The 25978-nt window shown below is 40.0% G+C and overlaps 1 protein-coding gene across 2 annotated transcripts in view; it reads left to right on the top strand.

Annotated features, from left to right (window-relative positions):
• The window catches only part of PTPN14 (protein tyrosine phosphatase non-receptor type 14), a 106582-nt gene extending 81612 nt beyond the window's left edge, over nt 1-24970 (top strand). For both annotated transcript variants that reach the window (XM_042862238.1, XM_042862239.1), the window contains exons 12-19: nt 296-374; nt 1975-3464; nt 5589-5732; nt 6706-6924; nt 10305-10433; nt 11408-11642; nt 13565-13728; nt 17870-24970. In XM_042862238.1, the coding sequence (XP_042718172.1) occupies nt 296-374; nt 1975-3464; nt 5589-5732; nt 6706-6924; nt 10305-10433; nt 11408-11642; nt 13565-13728; nt 17870-17998 (2589 nt within the window). In that variant the 3' untranslated portion in view covers nt 17999-24970. The remainder of the gene's footprint in view (nt 1-295; nt 375-1974; nt 3465-5588; nt 5733-6705; nt 6925-10304; nt 10434-11407; nt 11643-13564; nt 13729-17869) is intronic.
• Nucleotides 24971-25978: the final 1008 nt, after the last annotated feature.

The raw sequence follows: 25978 nt of genomic DNA, 5'->3' as shown, positions 1-25978 counted from the left end.
TGTTGGTTTTTGCTTGTTTTAATTCTTCAAGGACTGGGACTTTCTATAAATTTCTCAAATCTTCTAAGTGAGATGGGAATCTGAATGTTGTTTTCTGAAGTGGTTTGCTATAAATGCATCTAGCTGGTCAGTTTTGGACTTTAGTTTAAGAATTTACACATGTTGAGCATGTGTGTTTGGCTGGGTAGGAAATAATTGGTGGGGAGGGCAGAGAATTACTTTTTCTGCATTTCATTTGCAAAAACTGGAGCAAACCGAGTTCCTAATCCTTTTCTATCTTGTGCTTTTATTTCAGCCTAGACAACATCCATTTATACTGCCTCCTATGCATGTCCAGTGTGGAGATCACTACACTGAAACACATAATTCACAAGGTACTTAAAGCATATGCGTTACCTCTAATGGACCTTAATTGTATGTGCATGTAGAGAAACTCCTAGTCCTTGTATCTAGATTTCTAGTACTGCTGTGATCATGTTGGAGGACAGCTAGTAGTTCTTGAAGCTACTACTGCAGTAAATCTTGTGTTTAAAGTCAAATTTCAGTTCTAAAATACTTGTGCATGATTACACGGACCTTAAACTTGGCATTCCAGTTCAGCAAGCTGAAAAATAATTTCTAAAGGAAATCTGATGGCTGAACTCAAAGGCAATGCCAGCTGGGGGTGGGGAGAGAAATGAAGGAAAATGAAACAGCAAAACATCTTTTGTTGCAGGAGTAATCTGTGTGCCATGGTGACAGAACTCAGTGTATGTCTGCCTACATTATACTTACAGATTGAAGGAGAGTTAACCACTTTTACCCCCATGTTTAACAAATAAATCCTCTGAGAGGTTGCACCAGGTTACTTTGATCAAGGCTGGGAATAGAGCCCAGCCTCTAAACACGTTCAGTTTCACACCCTTAACCACACCCATGCTGCCTTTTGGAATACATGCAGCCAGGTCTGTTTGGCTACGTTCTCTGCAGTTCCTGAGAACTAGAGTTGAAGTGCTCTCACTGGTAGAGGAGCTCTTAGTCATACCTGATAGTATTCTGAAGTTATGGCTGTCTGACTAGTTTTAAGAAAGAATTTGGTATGTTTTGAAATGAGCTAATCAATATAGTTACCTGAAGAACTACATATATATATATATATATATATATGAATTTGTCTTAGTAGGTGCTACTATTTTACTATTAAGTACAGCATCTTGGAGGGGGATATTTTTAATTTTAGATGATTTTTTTATTTTTTTTAATTCAGTCTTGCTGCAAATTTCTTGAAATTATTGAAGAACTGAGTTAGTTTCAGAGGCTTGGGAGATGCTACTTGTTTCTTACAAGTTTTTTGACATGGACTGTCTTGCAGTAAAGTTATGACTCCTGACATCATCTTTAATGTCTTCATTCCATCTTAAGTAGCCTTTGCTGAACTAATATTTTTAACACATCTGTAGGGTGGGGCTTTTTTTGTTGTTTTTCCTTTTTTTTTTTTTTTCCCTCCTTGGTCTTGATACCCCTGTACTTCCAATCCTTAAAACTGTTGACTGGTTTGAAGAAGAATCTACAAGTTCACAATCATCTACTACTCTGGGTAACGGAGAGCAGTGTATCAACAACAACAAAAACATAACATTTTCAGGATTAGTGTAGGTTAGCAGCAACGAATTCCTAAGGTGAAAGTAGCATCAGTGAATCTTTCCAAGGTGCTAAGAGAGATGCTGTTCTTCCTTGCCAGGCAAAAACATTTCCTTTTTTCCCTTTTCATGCCTCCCACAAGGATCTGAGCTACAATATTTTGCTAACTGTTGGGAGTGTTTATGGAAGTCATTTCGTCTTAGTTCTATGACTCAAGGATGCTCCCAAGACCAAATGTTCCCTGCAGCTGTACGCTAAGCTGTCTCTCTAATCATTGGTGCAGACTGCATTTGCAGCTTTGATAACAAGTCCTTGTATGTTAAACTTTGAATGTTTTCTCTCTGCTCTACACAGACAGCATTTTTCATGGAAATGAAGAAACCTTCTACTGTAGGTCTCAGACCAGCTTGGACAGGTGTCCAGTGGACTTCAGCTACTTGAATGGTAATGGACCCAATGGGAGCGTATGCAGCGCACACAGCATGAACTCCCTGAATCGCTCACAGAACTTCATTCAGGCATCTCCAATGTCCTCAAACCTGAGCATCCCTGGAAGTGACATCATGAGAGCAGACTATATCCCCAGCCACAGACATAGTGCAATCATAGTCCCGTCTTACCGACCGACTCCAGATTATGAAACTGTCATGAGGCAAATGAAGAGAGGAGTGATCCAGATGGATAGCCAAAGTCAGTCTTTGAGGAATCTCAATATTGGAAACACGCATGCTTATAACCAGCCAGAAGACCTAGTTTACAGTCAACCTGAGATTCGAGAGAGGCATCCTTATACGGTCACTTACGGGCCTCAGAGTGGTAGCTACAACAAGCCTGTTACGCCCTCTGACCAAATGAACCCTAACAGTGCTGTGCAGAATAAGACAGCGGCCAGTGCCATATCACACACGGTCAGCACACCGGAACTGGCTAACATGCAGCTGCAGAGCAGCCAGAATTACAATACTGCTCACATGTTAAAGAACTATCTCTTCAGACCCCCGCCTCCGTACCCACGCCCACGTCCTGCCACCAGCACACCTGACCTTGCAAGCCACCGGCACAAGTATGTCAGCGGGAGCAGTCCAGACTTGGTCACGCGTAAAGTCCAGCTCTCGGTAAAGACATTCCAAGAGGACAGCTCGCCGGTCGTCCGCCAGTCGCTGCAGGAGGTCAGCGAACCCCTCCTTGCAGTGAAGCACCATGCGGCTGTGAACAAGCGCCACAGCTTGGAAGTCATCAGCAATATGGTACGTGGTATAGAAGCCATGGCCTTAAAAACTTTAAACGCTCCTCTGCCACGCAGGAACACCTTGCGGGAGCAGGTGCAGCCGGAAGAGTCGGTTCAGATGGGGCATGAAGTTCAACAGGTTCTTCATTACCATCACAAAAAGACCTTCTCTGATGCCACAATGCTGATACACAGCAGCGAAAGTGAAGAGGAAGAAGAAACCGCAAAGTCTGTGTCGCAGATAAGAGCCCTCCATGAGAACATGAAGTACAGTGCTCAGTTGCAAGCTGCCTTGGCTAGAATACCAAATAAACCTCCTCCAGAATATCCCGGGCCTCGTAAAAGCGTCAGCAACGGAGCCTTGAGGCAGGACCATATTAGTGCTTCCGTGGCCGTAGCCAGGGCCAAGGCCATGAGGCCAGGGCCTTCCAAGGCCATCAGTGTGTCTCGGACAGATCAAGTGGCAATAAATGGGTCCTCGCTGGGGCCCTCTATCTCAGAGCCTGACCTCACAAGCGTAAAGGAGAGGGTGAAGAAAGAACCTGTCAAGGAAAGACCTGTGTCTGAAATGTTCTCTATTGAGGACAGCATTATAGAGAGAGAAATCATGATGAGGGTAAGTGTCTTCCTTTGTTGCGGGGGCATCTTGAGAATCGGTAATCGTAGGTCCGTTTACTGACCTGACAGCCTTTTGGCATGTGAACTGTGGGGAACACACAGGTGGGAAAACATTGATTTGCTTAAAGCTGACCCAGTGGGTCAGCTACAATTACATGGACCTGGATTTTTATTTTTTTATTGTACTCGGGTATGACAATATCGTACACACCTATGACATAAACTATGGATGAATTTAGAATGAAAACTGTGTATTTAAAGACTTCAGTGCCACTGGAGGCAATGGGAGAAATGAGGTGTGCTTGCATTTCAGTGACTTGTATTTTGAAGCTATTTATGTGACTTGTGGCTTGAAGTTATGCTCTGGGAAGTACAACTGCAGTCACAGAAAACAGGGTGTTTGTTTTTTGTTTTGGAATTTGGCTCCTAAGCAATTTCTGAAGGAAATTAATGAAGTGTCCAAGTGGGTCACAGAAGGAAGGAGTTTGGAATATGCTTACATTTACATACTACTGTATATTCAAAGAAATTTAGAAAAATTGTTTATAGCGCTTCTCATTCATTAGTGATTCTTACCCTTATGGAATAGTTAGCAGTTAAACTTGGGCCTCTACGCTGTGTCATGGACACTGAGTTTACTCCATGCAGCATCTTAACCTTCAAAAATAAAATAGATACCCAAATATAAAACATAATATTTCATGGGTGAATACGGCAGATATGGTGAACAAGAAGTGTACAGGCTCTTTTGAACTTCTGGGGAAGAAAACAAAAAAAACCTGCTGAGCTGCAGAAATCAAAAGGAATCAAAAATGTGAATGAAGGTGAGCTGAGAGGTTAGAGGTGCTTAAGTGCTCCTTTGAATAAAGATGCAGATCAGCCTTTGGTTAAAATATGTTTTAGTTGTTAATTATTTTTTTTTTAAAAGTAAATTGGTTGCCTTAGCATTGGACTTTTAAGGTGGTTTCAGCTTAGTTCAGGTGTCTTAAGGCATGCAAATGTTCCCTTATTGTATGAACCCCATACTACACATACATACACAGTGATGGTTTGAAAACCTTAATCTTTCAAACACAGGCTTTAGCTTGTAAAGAGTCATAAAAAGATAAAAAGAAAGGAAAAAGACTTGCATTTTCTTCCTTCCTGAAAGTCTAATAAGAAAAGAAAGCAAAGAGTTTTTGGATTTTTGTTTTGCCTTTTTGTTTCTTTTTACTCAGTGTTCTGGAGGAAAGCACTGGTGGTGAAAAGCTCTCAAGCTTTTGAAAAAACATGCTGTGTCTGAGGGTCTTCAGGTTCAATATTGTATTTCCAGGAGCTGAATTTGGCCCATGTGGTGACCACAGCTTTTGTATGCATGCTGAGAACCAGGCTTCCCTAGTGCTCATCTCTTCCTCCAAATCTGAGAGAAAGAACTATGAAAGGAACAGAGTAAAATATTCGTAATTTTGCTCATTCTGGAGATTCTGTCTCTTTTCTCAGTCTCCCGGAGGCATTAGGAAGGCAGCAGGGTGAGCTGAAAATCTGTACTCGGGTTTGCCATATTGCAGCATATTACAAAGCAGGAATGTGAGAAACAGTACCACTCCCTACCTCAGTTTTTAGTGCAAAGCACATCATGGGTACTACTTGAATCACCGTGATAACCGAATGCATCAAAAGACTTCATTTTAAGTATTAACACAGGATAGTTTTTCTTCTCTGTAATACATTGCTATGTTGGAATAGATTGAAATTATTGCTTTTTAAAAGATGCCCCAGGTGTCTTGGCTGCAGTAAAGCTACTTTAAATGTACAGGGTAATGTGTTTTGTGTCCTACGTTCAGAGCAGTATTTGCAGAAAAATGCTCGAGATTGTATTTGTATGTCTTCTGATGGCACGTAAACTGTATTATAAGCTGGGATTGCTCCTTTGAAATTAAAATTCTGTGCTCGTGTAGGAGCAGGCCTTTGAGGAATAACAGGAAGAATAGAGGTTGTATTTGAATTTACGATGCTAATGGTGATCATCTGCATTCCTTGGCCAGAAAGTTGCAGATTTTGGAGATTAAAAAAACATTCCAGCATTTTACTGGCATTATAAATAATCACACAGAGATGAAAACGTGCCTTTTCTTGCCAAAAGAATCTAGAAAAGCAGAAGATGGCAGGCCTGGAGGCCCAGAAGAGGCCCTTGATGTTGGCAGCACTGAATGGACTTTCGGTTGCTAGGGTTCCAGTGCCGGAGGACAGCCAGGATGAAGTAGCCAAGGTGCCAATGGATGAGAGGGTAAGATGGAGGCTTATGAAATGTTGTTCATTTCCTTTGTTCCCAGTACGAAGTTTCTAAAATATTAACATTTGATTTAGCATATAAAACAATTTCTCATAACCATTTTCAGAGTCATAAATGTCAAAGGTCTGCAATTAACACTTGCACATCTTCTGATGCTAAGTGTTTTAAATCTCTTCAGTGTTCATAGAAGTCAGTGAGAGTTGGGGCTGTTCACCGTTTCACGTCTGTCAGCATCACATAAGATCAAGCTGTAAATTCAATCTTGCACATTTTTTGTTTGATCAGGGAGTACATAAAAATACCATCCTTGGAATGTTTCATGTTCTGATACAACTAACGAGTTCAGATAATGTCTCTAGGTGAATTGAAGAAAAAAAGTTGTCTGTCTCCTAATGTTTGCAATCTGGGTATGCACACGTATCTGGAACTTCAGAAATTAAAAACAGTTTCTGCTGTTAAGATTTGAAAGATATTTGCTACGAATATTTCTGGCTTTTTGAGCAGAATTTTCCAGCCTTATCTTGTCTGTTATGCATATGACAGAACTCAGCCTCGGTTTGCATGTAGGTGAGGTTTTGTTCAATCACAGAAATTGCATACATGCAAGTTGCACAGTATTTTGAAACTGGCTTATTACTTCATGTCTTTTGGTGTGATCTTCTTCATAAAAGATAAATTTTAAATATTTTTACAAATATCTATTGTGGAGAAATTACATACAAATTCATACTGAATCCATATTGTGCTTTTCCTTTGTATGGTATGCATCTTAGAAATAGCAAATGTAAAATTTGTTTCATTCAGTAGAAATAGAGAAAGTCGTGTTTTCTCAGATAACTGTGACCAAAAAGAGGAGAGAGAGAGAGAGAGAACATTATGGTTATATGTTGAAATCCAAAGAACTGATGGATGGGGCATTCTGTCAAGAAGAGCTAATCAATTGGTGTTACTTTCTGTTAAATCCAAGTGCAAAATCTTGAAGAGGAAGTTGGAAGAGGGGATGGTGTTTACAGAATATGAGCAGATTCCAAAGAAAAAGGCAGATGGGATCTTCACCACTGCTGTCTTGCCTGAAAACACTGAGCGCAACCGCATCAGGGAAGTTGTTCCTTATGAGGAGAACCGAGTGGAGCTGGTGCCGACCAAAGAAAATAACACAGGCTATATCAATGCTTCACATATAAAGGTAAAAGCTTTCTTGGGCTTTGTATTGCAAATGAAGGTATGTTAGAATTCTGTTTGCATTTCTGGGTGTACAGTAGTATTTTCCGTAATTTGGGAACTTAAAAAAGGTAACTTAAAACGGGGTGCATCATTGTACACTTACATCAGCATAGGCACCTGTAAAGTCCCATGTCAATTAACATACATGAGTTGATTTATTTTCTAGAGACTTGGAATTCATTTTAGAGAAGAATTCTTACTTTTTTGACATGTGTCTCTGCCAACTTGGTCTCTGATGGCTCATGTAGAAGGAGATGCTGCATTCCGTAAACCTCATGAACATGAGTTAAATCTGCTCTAATATTTACAGTGTCCAAAGAAAACATGTGCTGTTATGAGTAATAGGTGTATGGATGTTTGCGTAAATATTTCAGGATGTGCACATAAATACTGCAATATTTGGTATATGGTAATGAAATCTCTGTATTCCTGCTTGGGTACTGCATTAGACTTCAGTGTTTCAAAATAAGGTTTTATCAAGACAGCCAGATTTCTTCTAGTGAATTGAATGTAGAAATAACTTGAGATATGAGATGACTCTGTTACTCTATGAACATGGCCAATTTTAACAGTTTTAACTGTCTTGCGGTGGCTGCAGATGCTTGCTTTTCTTTAGGTTTCCAGTAACAATTCACAAAGTTCTTTGCTGGTTTTTGCTCTATCCTGGGAGAATTAACACCTTTCCTTCAGCTGATATATACTCTTGTTGTCAGAGAGGGCTCTCTGCTTTTTATCTTTGTCAGAACCCAAATTAAAAAGAAATTAATAATAAACAAAACATTATATTTTACTGGAGTAAAAGCCTCTTAAAATTTAAAGAGAATAGCTGGCCTCTTTGGTTGTAGTTTACAGTACTAAATCCTGTTGAATCAAAACAGTTTCTGAACCAGAATCCTGGCTGGCTATCCTTTCTCTACCATAGCCTGGTAGGTAGCAGATACTGAGTTTTTGCATAATCAGGGATTGGTACGATGATGGATTTTAGAGCCCATAATGTTTCATCTACTTTGTGGGAGGATAAAATCCTGAGATTCCTAACATAAATTATTCCCACAAGCCTGTACTAGCCTGAAAAGAATTTTTCTTGGCCAGTTCTGAGTCCACATTTCACCTTGAGTGTCAGTGTTGGATGTGTACTCATTTCACATTCACAGAGCAACCAGGAACACGCACAAATAGTTCAGCACATGACAGCAGTCCTTGCCAGTGTTTTTCTCTTGCACTCCAAGTGGCGCTTACTGAAGCCAAGCAGATGTTCTTTTGCTAAGAAGGTGAAATTGCATCTGCAAAATTTACCTCAGTGTCACAGTGTGTTTGCAGCCCAATGTTCAATTTTTAATATCCTGCAGTCAGGGCATTAGAATGCAGTAAACATTCCAGGCATCACATTCCCTTCAGACTATTTATGGGTCTTTCATATCGTGTGCCAGGAGGCTGGATATTTGGACCAGAAGTCAGCAGACAAACTCCTATATCATCCTGATAAGATCCATGCCTGCAGGATTCCAGCTCACATCGCACGACCTGCGAGCTGTACAGTTTTTCAGTATTTCTCTGCTTATTTACCACTGACCTTTGCAGTTAAGACTCAAAGAACTCACCTACACCTGAGATGCATATCATAATTAAATTAATGGATTAAGTTCTTAAGACCACTTCATCTGACTGTTTGAGTCAGACCAGCATTAACTGGAAAAGCTCAGTAATAGCATACCACATATGACTGTGAACCAATATGGCAGTGCAAGGTGTACATTGATGCTGTAGTGATTTTATTTACATCTCGTGCAAGAGCTTGAGGAGCTTACTTGCATTGGGCTTGTAGTGTTTAACCCTCCGTCCCAGAGGGGAGTGATGCAGAGTATGAAATGGAAGAACTAAGTGTACAGGATTGAAAACTGTTTCCAGTGCAGTGAGAGATTTGTTACCATACAAACAGTGTGCTAGCTATAGGTGCAAACACCCGAGGAACTCAGCTTCAAGAACAGCTGTTTGAATAACAATTTTGATTCTCTTTCTGAAAAGCTATTCAAACGTTTGTACTGTAAATGTAGTATATGCTTCAACCTGTCAGAATGATTGAGCTCTCCCTCTCTCTGCTGGTGGCATTGTCCACCTGCACCTTGATATCTATGGATATGTCAACACTGTTGTTACAAATCTTCTCAGGATTTATAACTTCGTTGTGAGAAGTGGCTCTGGACTGACATACAATTAGAAGTTCTTAGTCTGCAAAGGAAAAATGTTTTAGCTTTTCAAACTAATTAGTTCATCTGTTTTGAGTTCTTTAATTTTTTTTTACTGCTTTTTTTTTCTTTTTTTTTTTTTTTAACTGTTCCTTTTACTTTTGATATCTAGTAGGTGTCGGAGTGGTTTGGTTATTTTCACCTTTGGTTAAAAAAACAGTTTCTGTAAGCTCTTCTGATGTGTATGTAGCAAATAATCAGTCATATATATATTTTACACATAGAAGTGATTTATGTGCTCCAAAAATGATTTCATTGCATGCTGTCATGCATATAAATATTTCCATAAGATTTTAATCCAGTTATGTATTGGGGAAATAGACTTACATGACTCCAGCTGGATTTACTATATAAGTAGATGGCAGTTTCTAAACTGGAAAAACTTGAGGTAAGTGAGGAATGGAAACATGAAATGAAGCCTGTCTTGATTTCACCTCTAGCTGGACCTGTCTGACTGTTTTGTTGTGTGTGTGGGCATAACTGCAGCGTTTTTGGCCATATCTTCAACAGGGATCAGTGTAGTAAGAGTCTGTTTAAGAAACTGTTTTTTGCTTGAGTGGAAAATAGTTGAGGGAGACCCTGAACAGTGGAGGCCCTTAGCTGCCCTAGTGCAAAATATTATTTCCATTCAGGTTTTCTATACTACTGTGAGTTCGTTTCCAGCAATGTAACGTCTTTTAAACATATGCAGATACTTCCTGGTGCTCAGTTCTTTTTCATCATGGGTTTGTCACAAAGCCCAGGGAAGTCAGTCAGCTGCTTATTTGTATTTAAGCCATCTCTGAAACAGGGCCTCAAAATACTTTCGTCTGAATAATCCAGATGCAATGGCAAGAAGAATGGATGACATTTCGCTGAAAGCTTCATGTTTATGAGCATCAAGAAAGGACATGGAAACACAAAAGATTGTGTTTTGTCAGATTTGCTCTTATCAAAAGGATGGTTCATGTTCAGAATTCTGAAAAACAGTAGAGGAAGAAAAAAGCAAAGGTTTCGTTATGGTCTCTTTTGTTTAAAGGGCAGTTCTGGCACAAGTGCTGCTGAGAACTTGGGCACTGACTTTTTTTTTGCTTTCTTTCTTTTTTCTTCATCCCAGGTTACTGTAGGCGGAGAGGAGTGGCACTACATTGCTACCCAAGGACCTCTGCCACACACGTGCCATGACTTCTGGCAGATGGTATGGGAACAGGGGGTGAATGTTATAGCCATGGTCACAGCTGAAGAGGTATGTAAAATCACAGAACATGGATCTTTCTGATGTGAGTCAGTCTCCCATTATCATGGCTTCCCATTCCATTAACCTGTTTTTCCATCAACAGTCCTTTTTCCTCTTACTCTCTTTGAACATACGCCTGGACTGCTCTAGTACTGTATTTTGTAACTTTCTAACATTTGTTTTGGCAAGTACTAAAGTGAAGCTAGCAGAACACCCGTTTCTCCCTGCTTCACTCCAGTCTGGCCAAACAAAACAAAGATGTTTCCATTGGAATGTGAGAGTGCTAAACTGCTGCTGGTTAAAACGACACAGGCTTCCACCCTGTCCAAGGCCAGTTCTGCATACCACCACTCTTATCAGCTGCAAAGACACTAGAAGCTGTTGTTTCTGTATAAGTGTCCACGTAAAAAAAATAAAAAATCCTTCTATTCTTATGCCAAGCAAAACAGTTATTTCTATTGTAATCCAAGAACTATGTGCTACGTTATAAAAACTGGCACATTTTGCTAACTAACACTGCATTCAACTTTATGCCTGATTGCTTTTAACAAACAGAGGGAGTGCCATACCACATCAAGTCACTGTCCAGTTCCCAACGCTGATGAAAACAGATACTTAGAAGTTGCTGTAGAGAATCCCTTTCTATTGAAAGGGAAGACTTGCCTAGGAGGAGAAAATTTCCTGAGATGTTGTAGACAATAGCTGGCTTTTGCTCCAAGGCAAGTTTGTTCTTCAAACATTTCTAATGTGTCTGCTCTACCTATGTAAACATTTTCTGATTCCTGTTCTTTTACATTCAGATATGATACATGACTGAGAATTTTAATGGATACTTTATTTATGGGGTGCTCCCTGCTATTCTGGTTGTTCAGAATATGAAAACTTAGCTTATCTGCAGAGTTCTATTCTCTCTGTTTGCAGCAACTAACTACTGTTGTTCTTCTTTGTGTGTGTGTGTGTCTGTGTGTCTGTGTGATATTAAGGAGGGAGGAAGAAGTAAGAGTCATCGTTATTGGCCTAAACTGGGCTCTAAGCACAGCTCAGCCACTTATGGGAAGTTCAAGGTGACAACCAAGTTCCGCACAGACTCCGGCTGCTATGCAACCACTGGTCTAAAGGTCAAGCATCTGCTCTCTGGAGATGAGAAGACAGTGTGGCATTTGCAGTATACTGATTGGCCAGACCATGGATGTCCAGATGAAGTTCAAGGCTTTTTATGTAAGAATTCTTGAACTTGCATGATAAAATATCAAACAAAAGGTTATTCACACTGGATTCAGTTCACTGCCCCTGGTCAGAGCTGTAATTGACTTTAAATGTTTACTACTGCGGTATAGAGATGCCTCAACTAGGTTAGACTGTCCTGTGATTTGATGAAAGAAGTAGGATTCAAGAGGTAGGACCTATGGTGAGGGTCTCATTCTGGAAACATGTAACAGGAGGAAAAATCAGAGGCAACAGTAGTGCTAAAGACAGATAATTTCAAATAAAAGGACGTCCCAGCTGGCTGATCTGTCAGCGTAAATTACTGCCACTGCCTAGCTCTAATGAGTGTATGAGACATCAGGCTGCATGGAAATGTCATTAGAAAAGTCTGGGTGAGAGGCTCAGATGTTAGTGAAAGACAGCACAATTCCTCCAGTTCTGTAGGAGGCTCTGACTGCTGACAGCCAGTATTTGGTAGTCCAGAGGTGTTGGACTTGCTTCAGAAGAGCAAAAAGCTCTATTCCAAATGCAGTTAGTCTGAACACACTGCCACTCTTCTAACCACATGTACTCACACAATGCAAAGAGTCTTCACAATTAAATACAGTCCAAGCTCATGCATTTCTGACAAATGTAGCCACTGTGTTCATCTGTAATGAGTTTATAAGATTTTGTACTTCTTACCAAGTAGTAAACACAATTACAGTAAATAATACGAATTCAACCATAATGTAACTAAAATCACTTCTCTGGCACTACAACGGAATGTGATGCAGAGCTTTTTAAGTTCTCACTCAAGAAGTATATATACAGTGTACTAGCTCTGCAGCCTCTGCAGCATGGCCCTGTTGAAGCTGAACCCTTTGTCAGCAAGGCTCATGAGTTCTACTTTGGTCTTCACACAGCTACGGTACTTTAGTGATCTTCTCTCCTTTGCATGGTGTAGGTTATTTTCCCAGTTCTGTCACCAGGAAAGAATCATAGAAAAGCCATTCTGGCTTTGACAAAGGAGAGTCATGGGCTCTGGCTTGAAGGCAAACATACTGAGTTTGCTCTCACTGCCCAATTCCTGGCTTGTTTTGTACTGTGCTCCTCCTGCCAGCCCCTGTAGCTGTGGTTAGGCATGGCAGTAATTGGAAACGGATTGTTCCTGTTTCCTCTGTCTCATTGTTTGCCACTACATACAGTCCCATTTCATGTTGTGCTTTAAAATGCAGCTTTTCTGATTCTGGTAAGCCTCCAGCCACAGCCTGTCTGTCTGTATTGAAAGGACAGCTTGGGCTGCAAAACTGTGATGCCAAGTGTGTAAGATCTTGAGTTATAGTGTACAGTGTTCATCCAGCCAAGCTTCCAATATATTAAGATGGCGTAGCTTGACAGTAGATTGCTTTTAACAATGCTAGGACAGCTGCACCAACTGTTCTTGATTTGTGTACTTTCAAGAAATGACTGGGAGAAAAAAGACAGCTCTTAGAAGAGCTAACTGTTGAGAAACAACCCCTACGCAGAGAGGTGGGTAAGGCTCAGCCTTGCTAAGAAGGGAGGGTGGCTAAAAGGGCAGATGGTTGCCCACATCTCATCAGATACTTGCTTTGACAGGGAGTAGTTTCAAGGGTTTTGATCCTAGCCTGTTAATAGCAGAAACTGCTGTAAGTAATATCTAGAATCATATGCTTAAGGGACCTGGAGGTTTGCAGAGGGGAAAATGGAATTTAATTTTAAAAAGGCACAATTTAATTTAAAGGAGCAGATTCCTATGTAATAACTGACAACCAGCTGGCACTTGCTGGATTTGGGATTGTTCAGTACATACTGGCCAAAAAATGTATGTTGTAAAAAATATAAATTCTTTTTGACAAAGAATGACTTTTTTTTTTTTTTAATTTCAACTTTTAGACATATAGATGTTTACAACTTTGTGTTTTACACTGCAGCTTACTTAGAGGAGATACAGTCAGTGCGTCGCCACACCAACAGTGTGCTGGACAGCAGCAACAACTGCAACCCTCCTATCGTGGTTCACTGCAGTGCAGGGGTAGGAAGGACTGGAGTGGTTATCCTAACAGAGCTGATGATTGGGTGCTTGGAGCATAATGAAGTAAGTAAGCTTTTATCTCAGGGCAAACCCTGAGCTCATTCCTGCACTAACCAGCTACATTTCTGAGGTTAAAACTAAAAGGCAGTAAAATGCTTCTGTTCTATTACCTTTGCGAAATATGGGTATTAAACATGATAGGAAGAGATTTCCCAGAGCAGAAACTACTTACTGTAGTTTGTTTTTGGGTTATCTTATGTGTTTTCATGAACATTATTTTAACACATTCAAAATTAAGGTTTTTTTTTCCTGTCTTTTAAGAATTTGTACCTCTATTTAATTAACAGTTTAGAGACAGCATGTTCACAAGGGCACAGTGACAGGGAGTCTAAAGAATAATGTCAATTTCCATGCGCTTCCAAGTAACATTTACTGCTCTGTAAACTCACACTTCAGACTTTTCCATCTCTTGTATTTCCTCTAATTTCATCTGGAACTAAACTTGGCTGTCTCATAAGGAAAGCTGTGTGCATGTTGGGGAATGGATGTTTAAGAATAGCAGCTAATATTACAAAACTAGTAATGTAGTCTGGAGCAATGATAAGAGTCCCAAGGGAATGACCATGTGCAGGTACTTGCTTTTCACCTGTACTATGTTGATGGAGACATGTCCAGAAAAAACATCACATCTTGAATAACTACATGCCACACAATTTCAACACATGCAAAACAGCTATTTAAACGGGGGATTTCTATTGCCAAAGGAACTGCTCAAAGACAAAACCTCTCATAGACATGAGAATATGGTAAGAGTGACACATTGGCACACATCAGCTGCCCCCCCCCTCTCTCCCCCAGTAATGTGCCTGAAATGCTCACCCACTCTTTGTGCCCATACAGTTACAGGTTTGAACCTTTCTGTGCGTGGTGCTAGGTAAAGTGCAGTTTCCTGGCTCATTCAGTGTGAGTCCTAGAGGAGACAAGTTGGTGCTTCATCACTAGTTTTGAAAAGTTGCACTTTCCTCTTCACTATTTTTAAAAAAGTGATGCAAGAAGTTGTGTTCTTCTCTATCCTCTTTTGTCCTCCAGCAGTTCGTTATTCTGTAGTTACAAGATCACCTAGGGATCATGGGCTTATTTTGGTCATGAGTGGCTGAATGGCAAGTGAAGATATAGGAGACACTGACTTCTAAGCATGTGGATGAGCCTTGACATTGAAAAGAATTCCTATCAACTTCAGTAGGAGCAGGTGGTAATGCTCAGTAATAAAGGATTTCTCTGATGTCTCTTAAAGCATGCATCTTGATTAACAATGGAAATCATTAATATTAAATACAATTTCCTTAAGGCTTTTGTTGCTCTAGATTGTAGTAAGTTAACATTTTTTGTTTGTTAAAACCTAATTAAAAAAAGAAGATTAAAAATGTATTTATTAGTTAAGCAGAGCTTTTTTCAGCTTGCGACAGATACTGCATTCTCTACAAAGAGGTTTCATTTCATGCAGGGATCACAGTTGTTTATTTTTAATTAGGATTGTTTGCGTTTCTTTCTGAAATAAAATGGGTTGTCACTTAAAAAGCTTTAATTCTTAGGAATTGGTTGATTTCTTCAGAAGTGTCATTATAAGTAGATGTACTGATGTTAACATGGAAGAAAGGGGTTGAAAATGCTAATAAAGACCATCCTGGGAAGTCTGCAGCAATGCTGGGAATTCTGCTTGATTTTGAGTTTTCAGCTTTAGTTGAGAATCATTTTGAATTGGCTGCTGTACAGCTTCACTTACTGCAGCTTGCAGGCACTTGCTGCTTGAGTCTAAAGCTCTGTATCCCATTGCAGGGATATATTTTCAGTAGACTGCCATACAGTAAGAAATGTGCTAAGTCACATCATTAAGTCCTTACTGCTGTAGTGGCTGGAACATGAACTCATGATCATAGGTTCAGTGCATCTTCATAGGGGAGATCTTTAGTTTGAGAGTCAGAAATTGAGTCATGTTTTTTCTTTTTTTCTTCTTTTTGCAAAAGACACCTTAGCAAAGCACTACGTGACTTTTGTTGAAGGTGTATTGAAGGTTCTGCTTACCTGGAGTAAAAAAATAGGTTGACAACAGAGAGTGAAGTCAAATAGGTAGGATGGGCTTTTCTTTCCTGAGAATAAATGAAAGTATTATGTGACGCACAGAGATGCACAGAGTCACTGAGGCCAAGTACAAATGAGTGAACTGTCATGCACCAAACCACGAAGATAAACGTGGCTGTGCAGGTTGAAGCTGGCCCGCATTTTGTTGTAGTGATTCAGGGGCGATTGAGTTCCGCGTGACTTTGCTCAGCAAGGACCAAATGGTTTTTGTAAGCAATCAGTTCCACAGGAAGGCTTTCTCCAAGTTAGCCAAGTTAACTGAAAAGAGCTTATGTTTTCCTTATTACCCACCAAAGATAATATAACATTACTCATCCCAATGTACAGATCTTTACGCTTGTTGACTCTCTAGAATTGTCCTGTAACAGCTTGTTTGGGGATGTGGCAGAATAGCTAGCCTTGTTTTCAGAAAGCAATGGTATATGGGTTGGAGCTTGTTTACACAGAATGGAGACTCTGAGCTTTATGCAAGCAGACAGAAATGGATATGTAGGGTGATTATTATTTTAAACTTTCCAGAAAATTTCCACTGTGTGTGCATGCTCAGTTGGGCCTCCAGTGACTAGCAGAAATCTTAATTTGTCTCTGTTCTTTTGCTCAGGCATTGTAATTGAAATATTTCTCATTGCAGCCAAAAAATTTGCCACGTTCTTTTGTGTATTTTGGGAATGGCAACTAATGTTACAAAGAGCACTTGTGTTGCCTGATAAGGTTTTGTATCTTGCAGTACTTAAGAACTTCACTCAACAGGAGCATGTATCCTTGTGTTTATGTTTACTGCTGCAATAGAAAACAGAAAATCCCTCATCCTGGGATGTGCTACGTAGACTTTCTTTGAATTTGAGCCTCAGGCTCAGCTTCATGGCTCAGTTTCATGGCTCAGTGACTTTCAAATGGTTCCTTGTGTACTTGTTTTAATAGCTGAAACATGGTAACATCATAGCTCTTTTTCTCTCTAAATTCTGGAGATATGATGGTAATGCCAAGTGAATTTTCCAGCAAATCATTATGTTTTACTTCAGAAAAATCTCTGCTTCACCCAGGTCATTCGTTTTCTGAATCAGACCATTACAGAATGCATGTGCATCCATGTGCTCATTAGGATTAGATCCTCCTACAGTGGATCTTCCAATCTGTCCCCACTTACTGTACTTTAGTTCCTGTTGCAGAGCATTTTCAGGGCACACAAATGAATTTCATTTGGATGAAACAAAGCTGGAAGATGCCTGTTTGGAAGGCATCTAATGTTTTCCAGCTGCTAATGGACATTGAGTACATGGCAATAAACACTGGCCTGAAGTCTGCAAAATAAATATGGTGGATTTAGGGTCTTCAGGGCCAACTGTTTCACTTTATGGACTATGTCTTACAGAGTGTTATGCAGTAGCACAGACTTAGCTGTGGGAGGTGAGCTGTCAGGGTTCTTGGATCTTTTGGTAACAGTCATTTTCCTTCTTGTAGTGGAAAGATCAGTATATTTGCCTGCACTTCAGTTTTGTCTGAGGAACTTTTACTCTTCAAATCACATACCTGCTTTCATTTGAAAACTCTCTCAGATCCTCCCTCAGTGAATGTACTTGAGCATGGATCAGAGCAGTAGGCACTGAGTGGTGGAGTTCAACTGGACTATACAATATTAGCTGTTCCAATTTTGTGTTAGACCTTACTGATATATTTAGGTCTTAGCCTGAGGTAATACAGTACGTTTTACTGAGTTGAAAATAGCTATATTGAATTAGAAACTTTCAAAGAGAAGAAACTCTTTATGTTCAATTCATGAGAGGTAATAAGTGGTACACCATTGGAGGATGAGAGTATGTGGTCATCTGCAAGTTTAGATTGGTCCAGAACTTCACATAAGCTGTAGCTGGGAAAGCACCAAGTGCACAGTAACCTTTTGTGCGCTAATAATTTAATCCTTAAATTATTCAAAAATTGGTGACAAAAAATTGTAATAGTTCACTATGATTGGTTAAAATTCATTACATTATAACTGAAACTTGATGCAATGATTGTTTGATATAACAAACCTACATCTTTATGACTTTTTTCCTTGACTTTACAGAAAGTGGATGTCCCTGTGATGCTGAGACACCTGCGGGAGCAGAGAATGTTTATGATCCAGACCATAGCCCAGTACAAATTTGTCTATCAAGTGCTCATCCAGTTCCTGCAAAACTCGAGACTTATTTAATCTTTTCAAACATCTCAGAGCCAGCTTTGTGGATCTGACTGAACCTTTCTGATGAATGAGGGGAACTGCCTTGACAACACAGCGTGCAATCCGTGTTGCACTTTTTAAAGCTGTCTTGAAAGTAAGGAATTTGTTCTTTACTAGAGTCTCCCATGGATTATTTTATAGAAGATATAATTTATTTTTCTTAGAATAATTTGTGAATTACTTTAGTAACTTTTAAAACTTATGGTGAGATTCAAATTGAACTATATTTGACATGACTGGTCTGCATTGTAACATGTCTGTAGGGAAAGCAATCCTTCATAAATGTAGAATACTGGCTTTATTTTACTACACAATTTCTGAAATGAACAGTTATTTGGCAGCAGGCTTCTTCTTACATAAGAACATTCTGACCCAGATGTGTAGCTTCTGTGATTTAAAAAGAAAAAGGACAGACCTGCTAGATGTCAGGTACAGTTCTATATGAATGGAAGCGGAGGACACGCCGTCCTGGGACAGGGAGACCTAAGCCTCTGCATATGCAGGGCACATTACAGAGGGCTCAAGCACAGGCTGTTGTGAGGGCAGAGAATTTGGGTGCTGAACTGTTCAAATTCCATGAGAATTACAGTTTTAGATCAGTCCTTAAAAAAGCAATATTGGATCTTTTAAATTAAGCCTTTGCTATTTGTGGTCCTTGAAGGGATTTGTGTAAGAGTTGAAGCAGTATTAGAAAACTGACCAAGAGCAGGGTGAGACTCTTGCATCTTTCCTGTAGATATGGGTTGAGCAGTAGAGGGGTTTCAACTACATGCAGCTGAAAAAAAATATATGTATTAGATGAAGCATCTTTTACGAATTGCACAGAAACTTTTATTGCCTTGATGGTCACCTTGTGTGGAAAAGGAATCAAATTCAAATTGGACATCTCCAGTCACCTGTCTTTGTTTCCTGTGTTTTCCTTGCTGTAGTTGTTGTATTTTCTAGTCCACTGATCTTTGTAAAAATGATCAATACTGTTTTTATTCTGTCCAGCAGTGATTGTTGAGGGCTTTAGGTTAGAGTCTGCCTTGATTGTTTCCCCATCACCATCTTGTGATTTGTGCATGTACCAAGCAGTTTTTTGGTATTGTTAGGGTGTTTTTTGTATTAAATTGCACAAACCATCTCTCTTCTCAGGCTGCTGTTTCAACACTACTTGTCATTTGGGTTCTCCCTTCTATTTATTATTACTCTTTTATCCTGGTAGTGTTCAGGGTTTCCAGTTAAGATTAGGAGTCTGTTGTACCAGACACTGCATGAGTACATAATGGACTAACAGTCCTTGCCTGAAGTTCAGAACAGAAAAGGGAAACAAATGTACTCATCTACTTCACAGCTAGATTACAGGTTCTTAAATGGCTTGCCCTGGCCCAAAAGTGAAGTTTATGGTAGAGCTAAGAAAAAAGTTCACGTCCTGCAAGTATTTCACTGGCCAGGCCCATCCTCTGCTCTTTCTCCTCTTCTGTCCCTCAGTATTCACCAGCTGTGTTGCACAACTTTGTGCACAATCCTTTCTCCAGACTGTTTATTTCATTGGAGCAAATCACATTATGAATTACCTTGCAGCATATGCATGGTAGCAAGTACTTAACAGTTATTTAGAAGCAACAGGAACTGTATTAAAAAAAAAAAAAAATAGCCTTAACAAGTCATGACGTAATTCCCACCTTGTTACTTACGCTGCATGAGATGGACAGAGAAGTTCCTGCACTGAGGTTGCTCCCCTCATCGTGCTGACTCCTTTCTCCTTTCCTTGCTACGACCTCCTGCCAGTGCTCTGCTTGGACCTGCTGGAGGATGGATCAGGCTGGAAGGGAGCCCATGCAGTCTCCCTGCTCAGCACAGTGTTGGACAGGCTTGCCCAGGGGCACATACAATAAAATTTCAAAAATTTCCAAGAGCAATGATGTTGCAACCTCCCTGAATAACCAGATGCAATGTAGTTACTCTCAGTTAAATTCTTGGTAATCATTTCCCAGATAAATTTCATCTTTTACTCCTTCGCTGCTTTTCCTCCGTACCCATACCTCCGAATTCGTGGCCCCATTCTTATCTTTGACTCCTTTCTGGTTCCATTTTCACCCCCACTCCAAGGTCACTCTCCTCCCTTTCCAGAATCCGCGTTCCTCTCATGCTCACTTTGTCCTCCCTCTGCCTGCAGTTTTGCATCCCCAGCACAAGCTGGTGTCCTGTTTTTTTTCTCCCTATTTCCTACTGTTTTTCCTTCCTAAACGACTCTTCATTTCTTCTGAGGATACAGCTGCTACGTGGCATTATGTGAAAGCAGTTGTTTGCCTTTCTGCTAAGAACAGAAAATCATCAGCAGCAGATGGGACAGGTCAGGTTGACATTGTTAAAGGCCATGGGACGTAGATTCCCAGCTCCCAAACGATTCAGGTGCGTCCTAGAACAGACTGCCATCCAGAAAGGCATTTATGTTTTGCAGTCACAGTTACTGCACTCATCTGAGAGCATCTCACACTGCTGCTTTTCTGAAATGTCCCTACTATTGTGTGGCAACAAAGAAAACTGGTTGTTCTCCTGTTCTTGTTTTAAATGCATACGGCCAAGCCATAACTAGCTTTAAGTCAGTGTATAAAGGCCTAAGCCAAGTCCTCTGAGTTCAGGATCACTAAGGGGACCTACACTCCTGCTTTTCCCTAAATTCTGCGAGGGCTTAATCTAAGGCTCTGTACCAGAGTCCTTCTGAAATGCGTGTAAAACTCTTGCTTTTTTTGCTGCTATGCAATATGGGTGTAACAGTGTGACAGGAATTCTAGTAGAGATTTTCAGCAACCAACAAATGGCCATGAGTTCTTTAGCTGTAATATCTTGACCATGTTCCTTTTAGGGATCAGTTGAGTTTTCAGTCAACTTCAGTTTTCTCTAATTCCTCCTGCTAATGCCAACGTATCTCCTGTTACATTAGCAGCAACCATTTTCAAGTCTTTTCAGCAGCATCTGCAAGATAATTGCACAGAGATGCTTTATATCTGGGAAACAAGCCAAAGAATAAACCTTGAAGCAAAGTGTATTAAATTAGTTATCTCATTTTAGCTTTTTAAATAATTTCCTAATGATGAATTAAGTTTGAACTCAGAGCTGTCAAGTCCCATTGCTCCACTTGGAATTTGAGAAGTAGAAAATCAGGAGGGAAAATAATCTGCCCCTGTGTCTTATTACTCAGTTATTCTTGGCTGAAACGCACCCTACTGTTTCTACAGTCAGTACAAAAAAGTTACTTCATAAGAGAATGTAAATAGTTGTGTTTAAAAGGAAAATTAAGCAAGCGTCACATTATAAGTGCCTTAGAAAAATATTAATTATGAAATGGCACCAAAAATCCTTTCCAAATTAAGTCAGTACTCATTAATGAGCCAAATAAATGGCCACATAGTAAACAGTCATTTCCAATTAACTCCTGAGACTGGTGTGGTAGATAGAAGCCAACGTGACTCATTTTTTCCCTTTCATTGTCAAAGAACGGTAATTTTGAACTTTCCCTTTCATCTGACTTGTCTATTTTTTCCTGACGTATTTTATCTTGACTTGATCTGCTTGCTAATATCATCAGTGAATTGGGGTGGTGTGTGTCTTTAGAGGTTCCTTCCTACCCCAGCTTGCAAATGAATCTCAGCACGCCAATGATTTATTACTGAAACGGGTTACACTTTTGTAGGGGAAAAACCGAACCTCCTGACTTCAACCTGTTGTAGCTTTATCAGCCCCAAACCACTTGGGCAAATTTCCTGACCCTTTAGGGAGTGACAGGAAAATGTGTATTGTATCCAGTTTCATTGGTCATTGTAGGAGAGAAACCATCAGACTTAAAGCAGCAGTTCTGTTCAGTTTCTGGCCCGCAGACATAACAGCAGAATTCTTCAGCACAAGGGGAAGAAAATTTTGGGTTGCAGCATCACATATTTTTTAACCCTAAAACGTGACAGTGAATAGGTTACAGTAGAACAGTTTCATCCATTTTGAGTGAAGTTTGGATTGAAAATCTTATTTGAAAAAGAAAAAAAAAGCACCAATTTAAAGAAAATGGAATCACATTTGGATTGGAAACCAGCAGTCTTCTCCAAGGTTCCCATGTTGCAGTCTGGCACATTTAGCCTATGCTCCTTGGATTATTTTCTAGGAGAAAGCTCAGAGTGGATGACCCTTACTTGGGAATTCATTCTGTCTTCTCCTTTTCATGCACTTTTAATCTATATTTTCATTCACAATATTTAACAGCTTCTTTTTCTTTAAACTCATAACAGTGTTTGCGTTGAGGTTGATGGCATCAAATTTTTGCTTAATGTTACGGTCAGAGCATTTCATGCTTAACGTTGTCTGAGTTGAGGATGGGAGCTCACAGTTGAGTTGCTCACCAGCAGTCTGCCCAGCACTGCTGACATCCAGTTTCTGTCCTCCATGGTCTGTGCTGGAGAACAGTGGAGCTGTACATCAGCTGCTCAGGTCCTACTTGCTCCAGCTGCTGCCCAGGCCTTCCTTGGCACCTCTTGTCCTCGGTCAGCTGAGGTAAGACAGAGCTTGATCCCACAAACTTGTATTATATAGGTGTACAGCGACCCCAAATGCTCAGCCCTACTGGCAGTAGTTTTTCCTTGAATTAGTGTTTCGAGTGAAAGGAGACTCACCTGTGGGTAGCAGGCATCTGTGGGGAAAATTCAGCAGTTATAAACCATACAGTGCTGCTCACAGCAGCCAACTTCCCAGCAGTTTTCTGAGATGACATGAAGACTGAATTAGCTGCTGTCAGTCTTGCTGACAGTCTAGGAGCTGTGCACTCAAAAAGCAGAAGTATCAGTATGGCTGATCCCTGCTGTAGCAGCTCTCATACCTCACTGAGAGGTTAAATTGTGCTGCTGTTTTTAGGGGAAAGAATATACGTGGAACTCGAGGGTGGCACACATTTCATGAAATAAAGGGTGTATCGTACTGAAGGAGCAAATATTCATAACTGATCTTGCAAGGTAAAACACTGCATGAAAACTTAATCTCCATAAAAGTACTCCATAAAAACGTACACAGTTCTGCTGCTGTATGTATGGTTCAGTTGTGGAGTATGGATTTTGATGTCAACAAAAGAAGGGCTACAGGGCCAAAATCCTGAAGGCAGCTGTCCCCAGCTCATTCTTAGCCTTTTGTAAACATTTTCCTCACAGAACTGAGGAAGCTCTTGCCATGTGAGAGAAGAGAGGAGGACATCAAGCATGCAGCCATGTGTAGCCTTGACTTCCAAGGACTGTGATTTGAGGAAGGGAACAGTTGGTTATTTGGGCTTTTGGGCCAACAAGAGAAGGCTGAGTTCTTAGCCACAGATAAATTCCTGTTAGATTCCTGTTAGATTGTGAAACAAAACAATACTGTGCAGCTTAAAAATAGCAGTGTTTATATAAATATTTAAAAGTAAATAGATTTTGTTAGATATTCTAAAACCAGTGAAATTCACTTGGTTCCTCTCAGCCATTTTTCAGCTGATGATTTTGTCATTGTTGAAGTGTTGATACTTTTGAGCTGCGCACACCTTAGCTGAGAGTTTCCCTGCTGCAGTAGTGGGGCTTTGCCTTTGGAGAGCGGCCTGGAAGTCATGGGTAGAAGCTCTCATTGGAGAATCCCAGTACTCTTTTAACAGTGAAAAAACCTTCCAAAAATCAAACAACCTATATTCATTTCAGGGATCTGCTCAAGTATTAGTGCTTAAAAGTTTTGTTTTTCTTCTTCTAGATCATGTACTTAAAGACGGTCAGTGTTTTGGATTGAGTCTCTGTACTCAGACACTTCAGTGGAAGCAGTCCCTGATCAGGCAGGTGAGAGTGAGGAAGGCTTCCTATAAAATTCTTCCAGGACAGGCTGGTATTTGATGCTAAAGGAAGAAAGATAACTGAAGGTAGCACAGGGTTCAGTCCCAATAGCACAGCTGGCAATCAGTGATTTAGGGGCTTCCCAAGTTTTATATGTATCCCAGTTTTTGTGTTTAAAAATCACTGATAGCTCCATCTTCAATGAATTGTTTTTAAACCCATTTATTCCTCTGGCCTTCACAACATCCTATGTTGGTGAGTCCCACAACTTAATTATACATAAATATGTAAGAACTTCCTTTTTGTGTATGTTAAAAGTATTTTCTTGCTGCTACTCGGAATCTTTAATTAAAAAGAAAAAGCTTTTTAGTGCCAGAAACATTGCTAATAGTTTGTTAGTTGTTTACCCTGTTGAGATTGCTCCATATGGAAAACACGTTTTCCTCATTGGTTAAGTACCTTTCTTTTGATATTTTACAAAGGAGAAGAGTTTACACATGCAGATGACTGTAATATTCCCACATACGATTGTGTGGGTCATGTTAAATGAAATAACATGTTTAAATAAGTTTTATGTCACTGGATTTTACTGTCCTGTTTTACTTCAGTATTTTTATGCTTTGGTTGTATTTGTTCTGTAATTCTGTACATGACAGTTTAGCTCAAACAGTAATCTGAATCTCACACCCTCGCTGTATGTATACATTTTGTAGAGAAATGGGGTATCAATTACATGCCCCTGCTGTCCCCCCATCTCCTGTTAGGGATGAATGGCAGAACTATGCTATGATATTGAAAGCCTTTTTTTAAAAAAAATAAATCTATGCATGCTATTTTATATCTTAATGTATTATTCTTATCAGTACATAAGCTTATGCTTGTCAGTTTTATCTTATGTATAGAACTGATTACTTTTGACAGTATTTTTGCACTGTTTCTTCTCTTTCTCTTTTTATAAAGTTCTATTCGGCATTAATTGACTGCAATATTTTTTTTTACCCTTCACTGCCTTTATGTAAATAGAGCCTTTTCAAATATGAAAATGTTTTCCATCACTAAGTTGTTTTTTTTTTGGTAAGGCTGTCCTTCATATTCACAATATACAATAAACCATTTTTTTCAAGGAAAACAATGCTTGAGTTCTTTCCTCTGCTGGTTAAGGATGGTCTGTATTTGCACCTTCTGTGCCTGTGTTAGTTTTCCATGTTAGCCTGATTGGCATAACCAAAGCTACACTGAGATCTGAAGAACCTTCTATAAATGGCACACCAGTGTCTCAAGGGAAAGCTACTTGTGCTCAAATTAAGCTGCTCTTCATTCTCTAATGTTGAAGTATAGCTCTGATCAGAGCCTGGACTTCTCACCTCTGACGTGAAGGTGCTATTTCCCTACACAAGGGTCTGCATGACAAGGTTAAGGTAGGCTTTTGAAATAGGTAGCTGGTACATCCTTTCTAGGCTTGGCTGTGGTTAAACGGTCCTGAATCTCTGGAATCGTAAGATCTGGTGCAGTTTTATGTATTCCACTACCAAGTGCTTGCTAAAGAGCACTGACAACTTTCAGCAAAACGATCTGGTGAACCATTGCTCTGTAGGTGTTTTATTTTCAGAGGAACACTTACAAGTAAGAAAATAAGATACTTTTAAACAGGAGTGATGTGCTAGCTCTCACTGTACTTTCTAAGCCGTGAAAGCAGTAAAGAACAGTCATCTAGTTTTACTGTGCAATATACATAACTCTGAATGGTACTGGAAGTACTGAGCCACTCTCTCTTCCTCCTCTTCCTCCCTTCCTCCTTTAAAAAAAAAAATCTCCTGCCATCAATCTAAAGAGAGGGGAAAAAAACTCCAGAGCCTTACAGATGTGTAAGGAAAGCAGATGTCCTCTGGATTATTTCCTCAGAAAAGGGTCTTGTCCCTCCACTAAGAGTAACAGCTAGTAGAATAGCTTTAACCCACTGTAATAAGTTTATCTTAACTCATAAGGGGGATTGAAATACCAGAAGTTGCACAATTCATATCTTGTGCAACGCTTCTGAGCTCTGAGACAGGTGCCAGCAGGCTCTGTGCATTGCATGCTGAGCTCCAGGTACTTACAGTGACAAATTCCTACCTGCTAGGAGCAGTGATGGACCTGCAGC

The sequence above is a fragment of the Lagopus leucura genome, unplaced genomic scaffold (assembly GCF_019238085.1).
Source record: "Lagopus leucura isolate 7727_CA_CO unplaced genomic scaffold, USGS_WTPT01 Super-Scaffold_73, whole genome shotgun sequence".
In the NCBI taxonomy this organism is placed as follows: Eukaryota; Metazoa; Chordata; class Aves; order Galliformes; family Phasianidae; genus Lagopus; species Lagopus leucura.
This window is presented reverse-complemented; position numbering and strand designations above follow the sequence as displayed.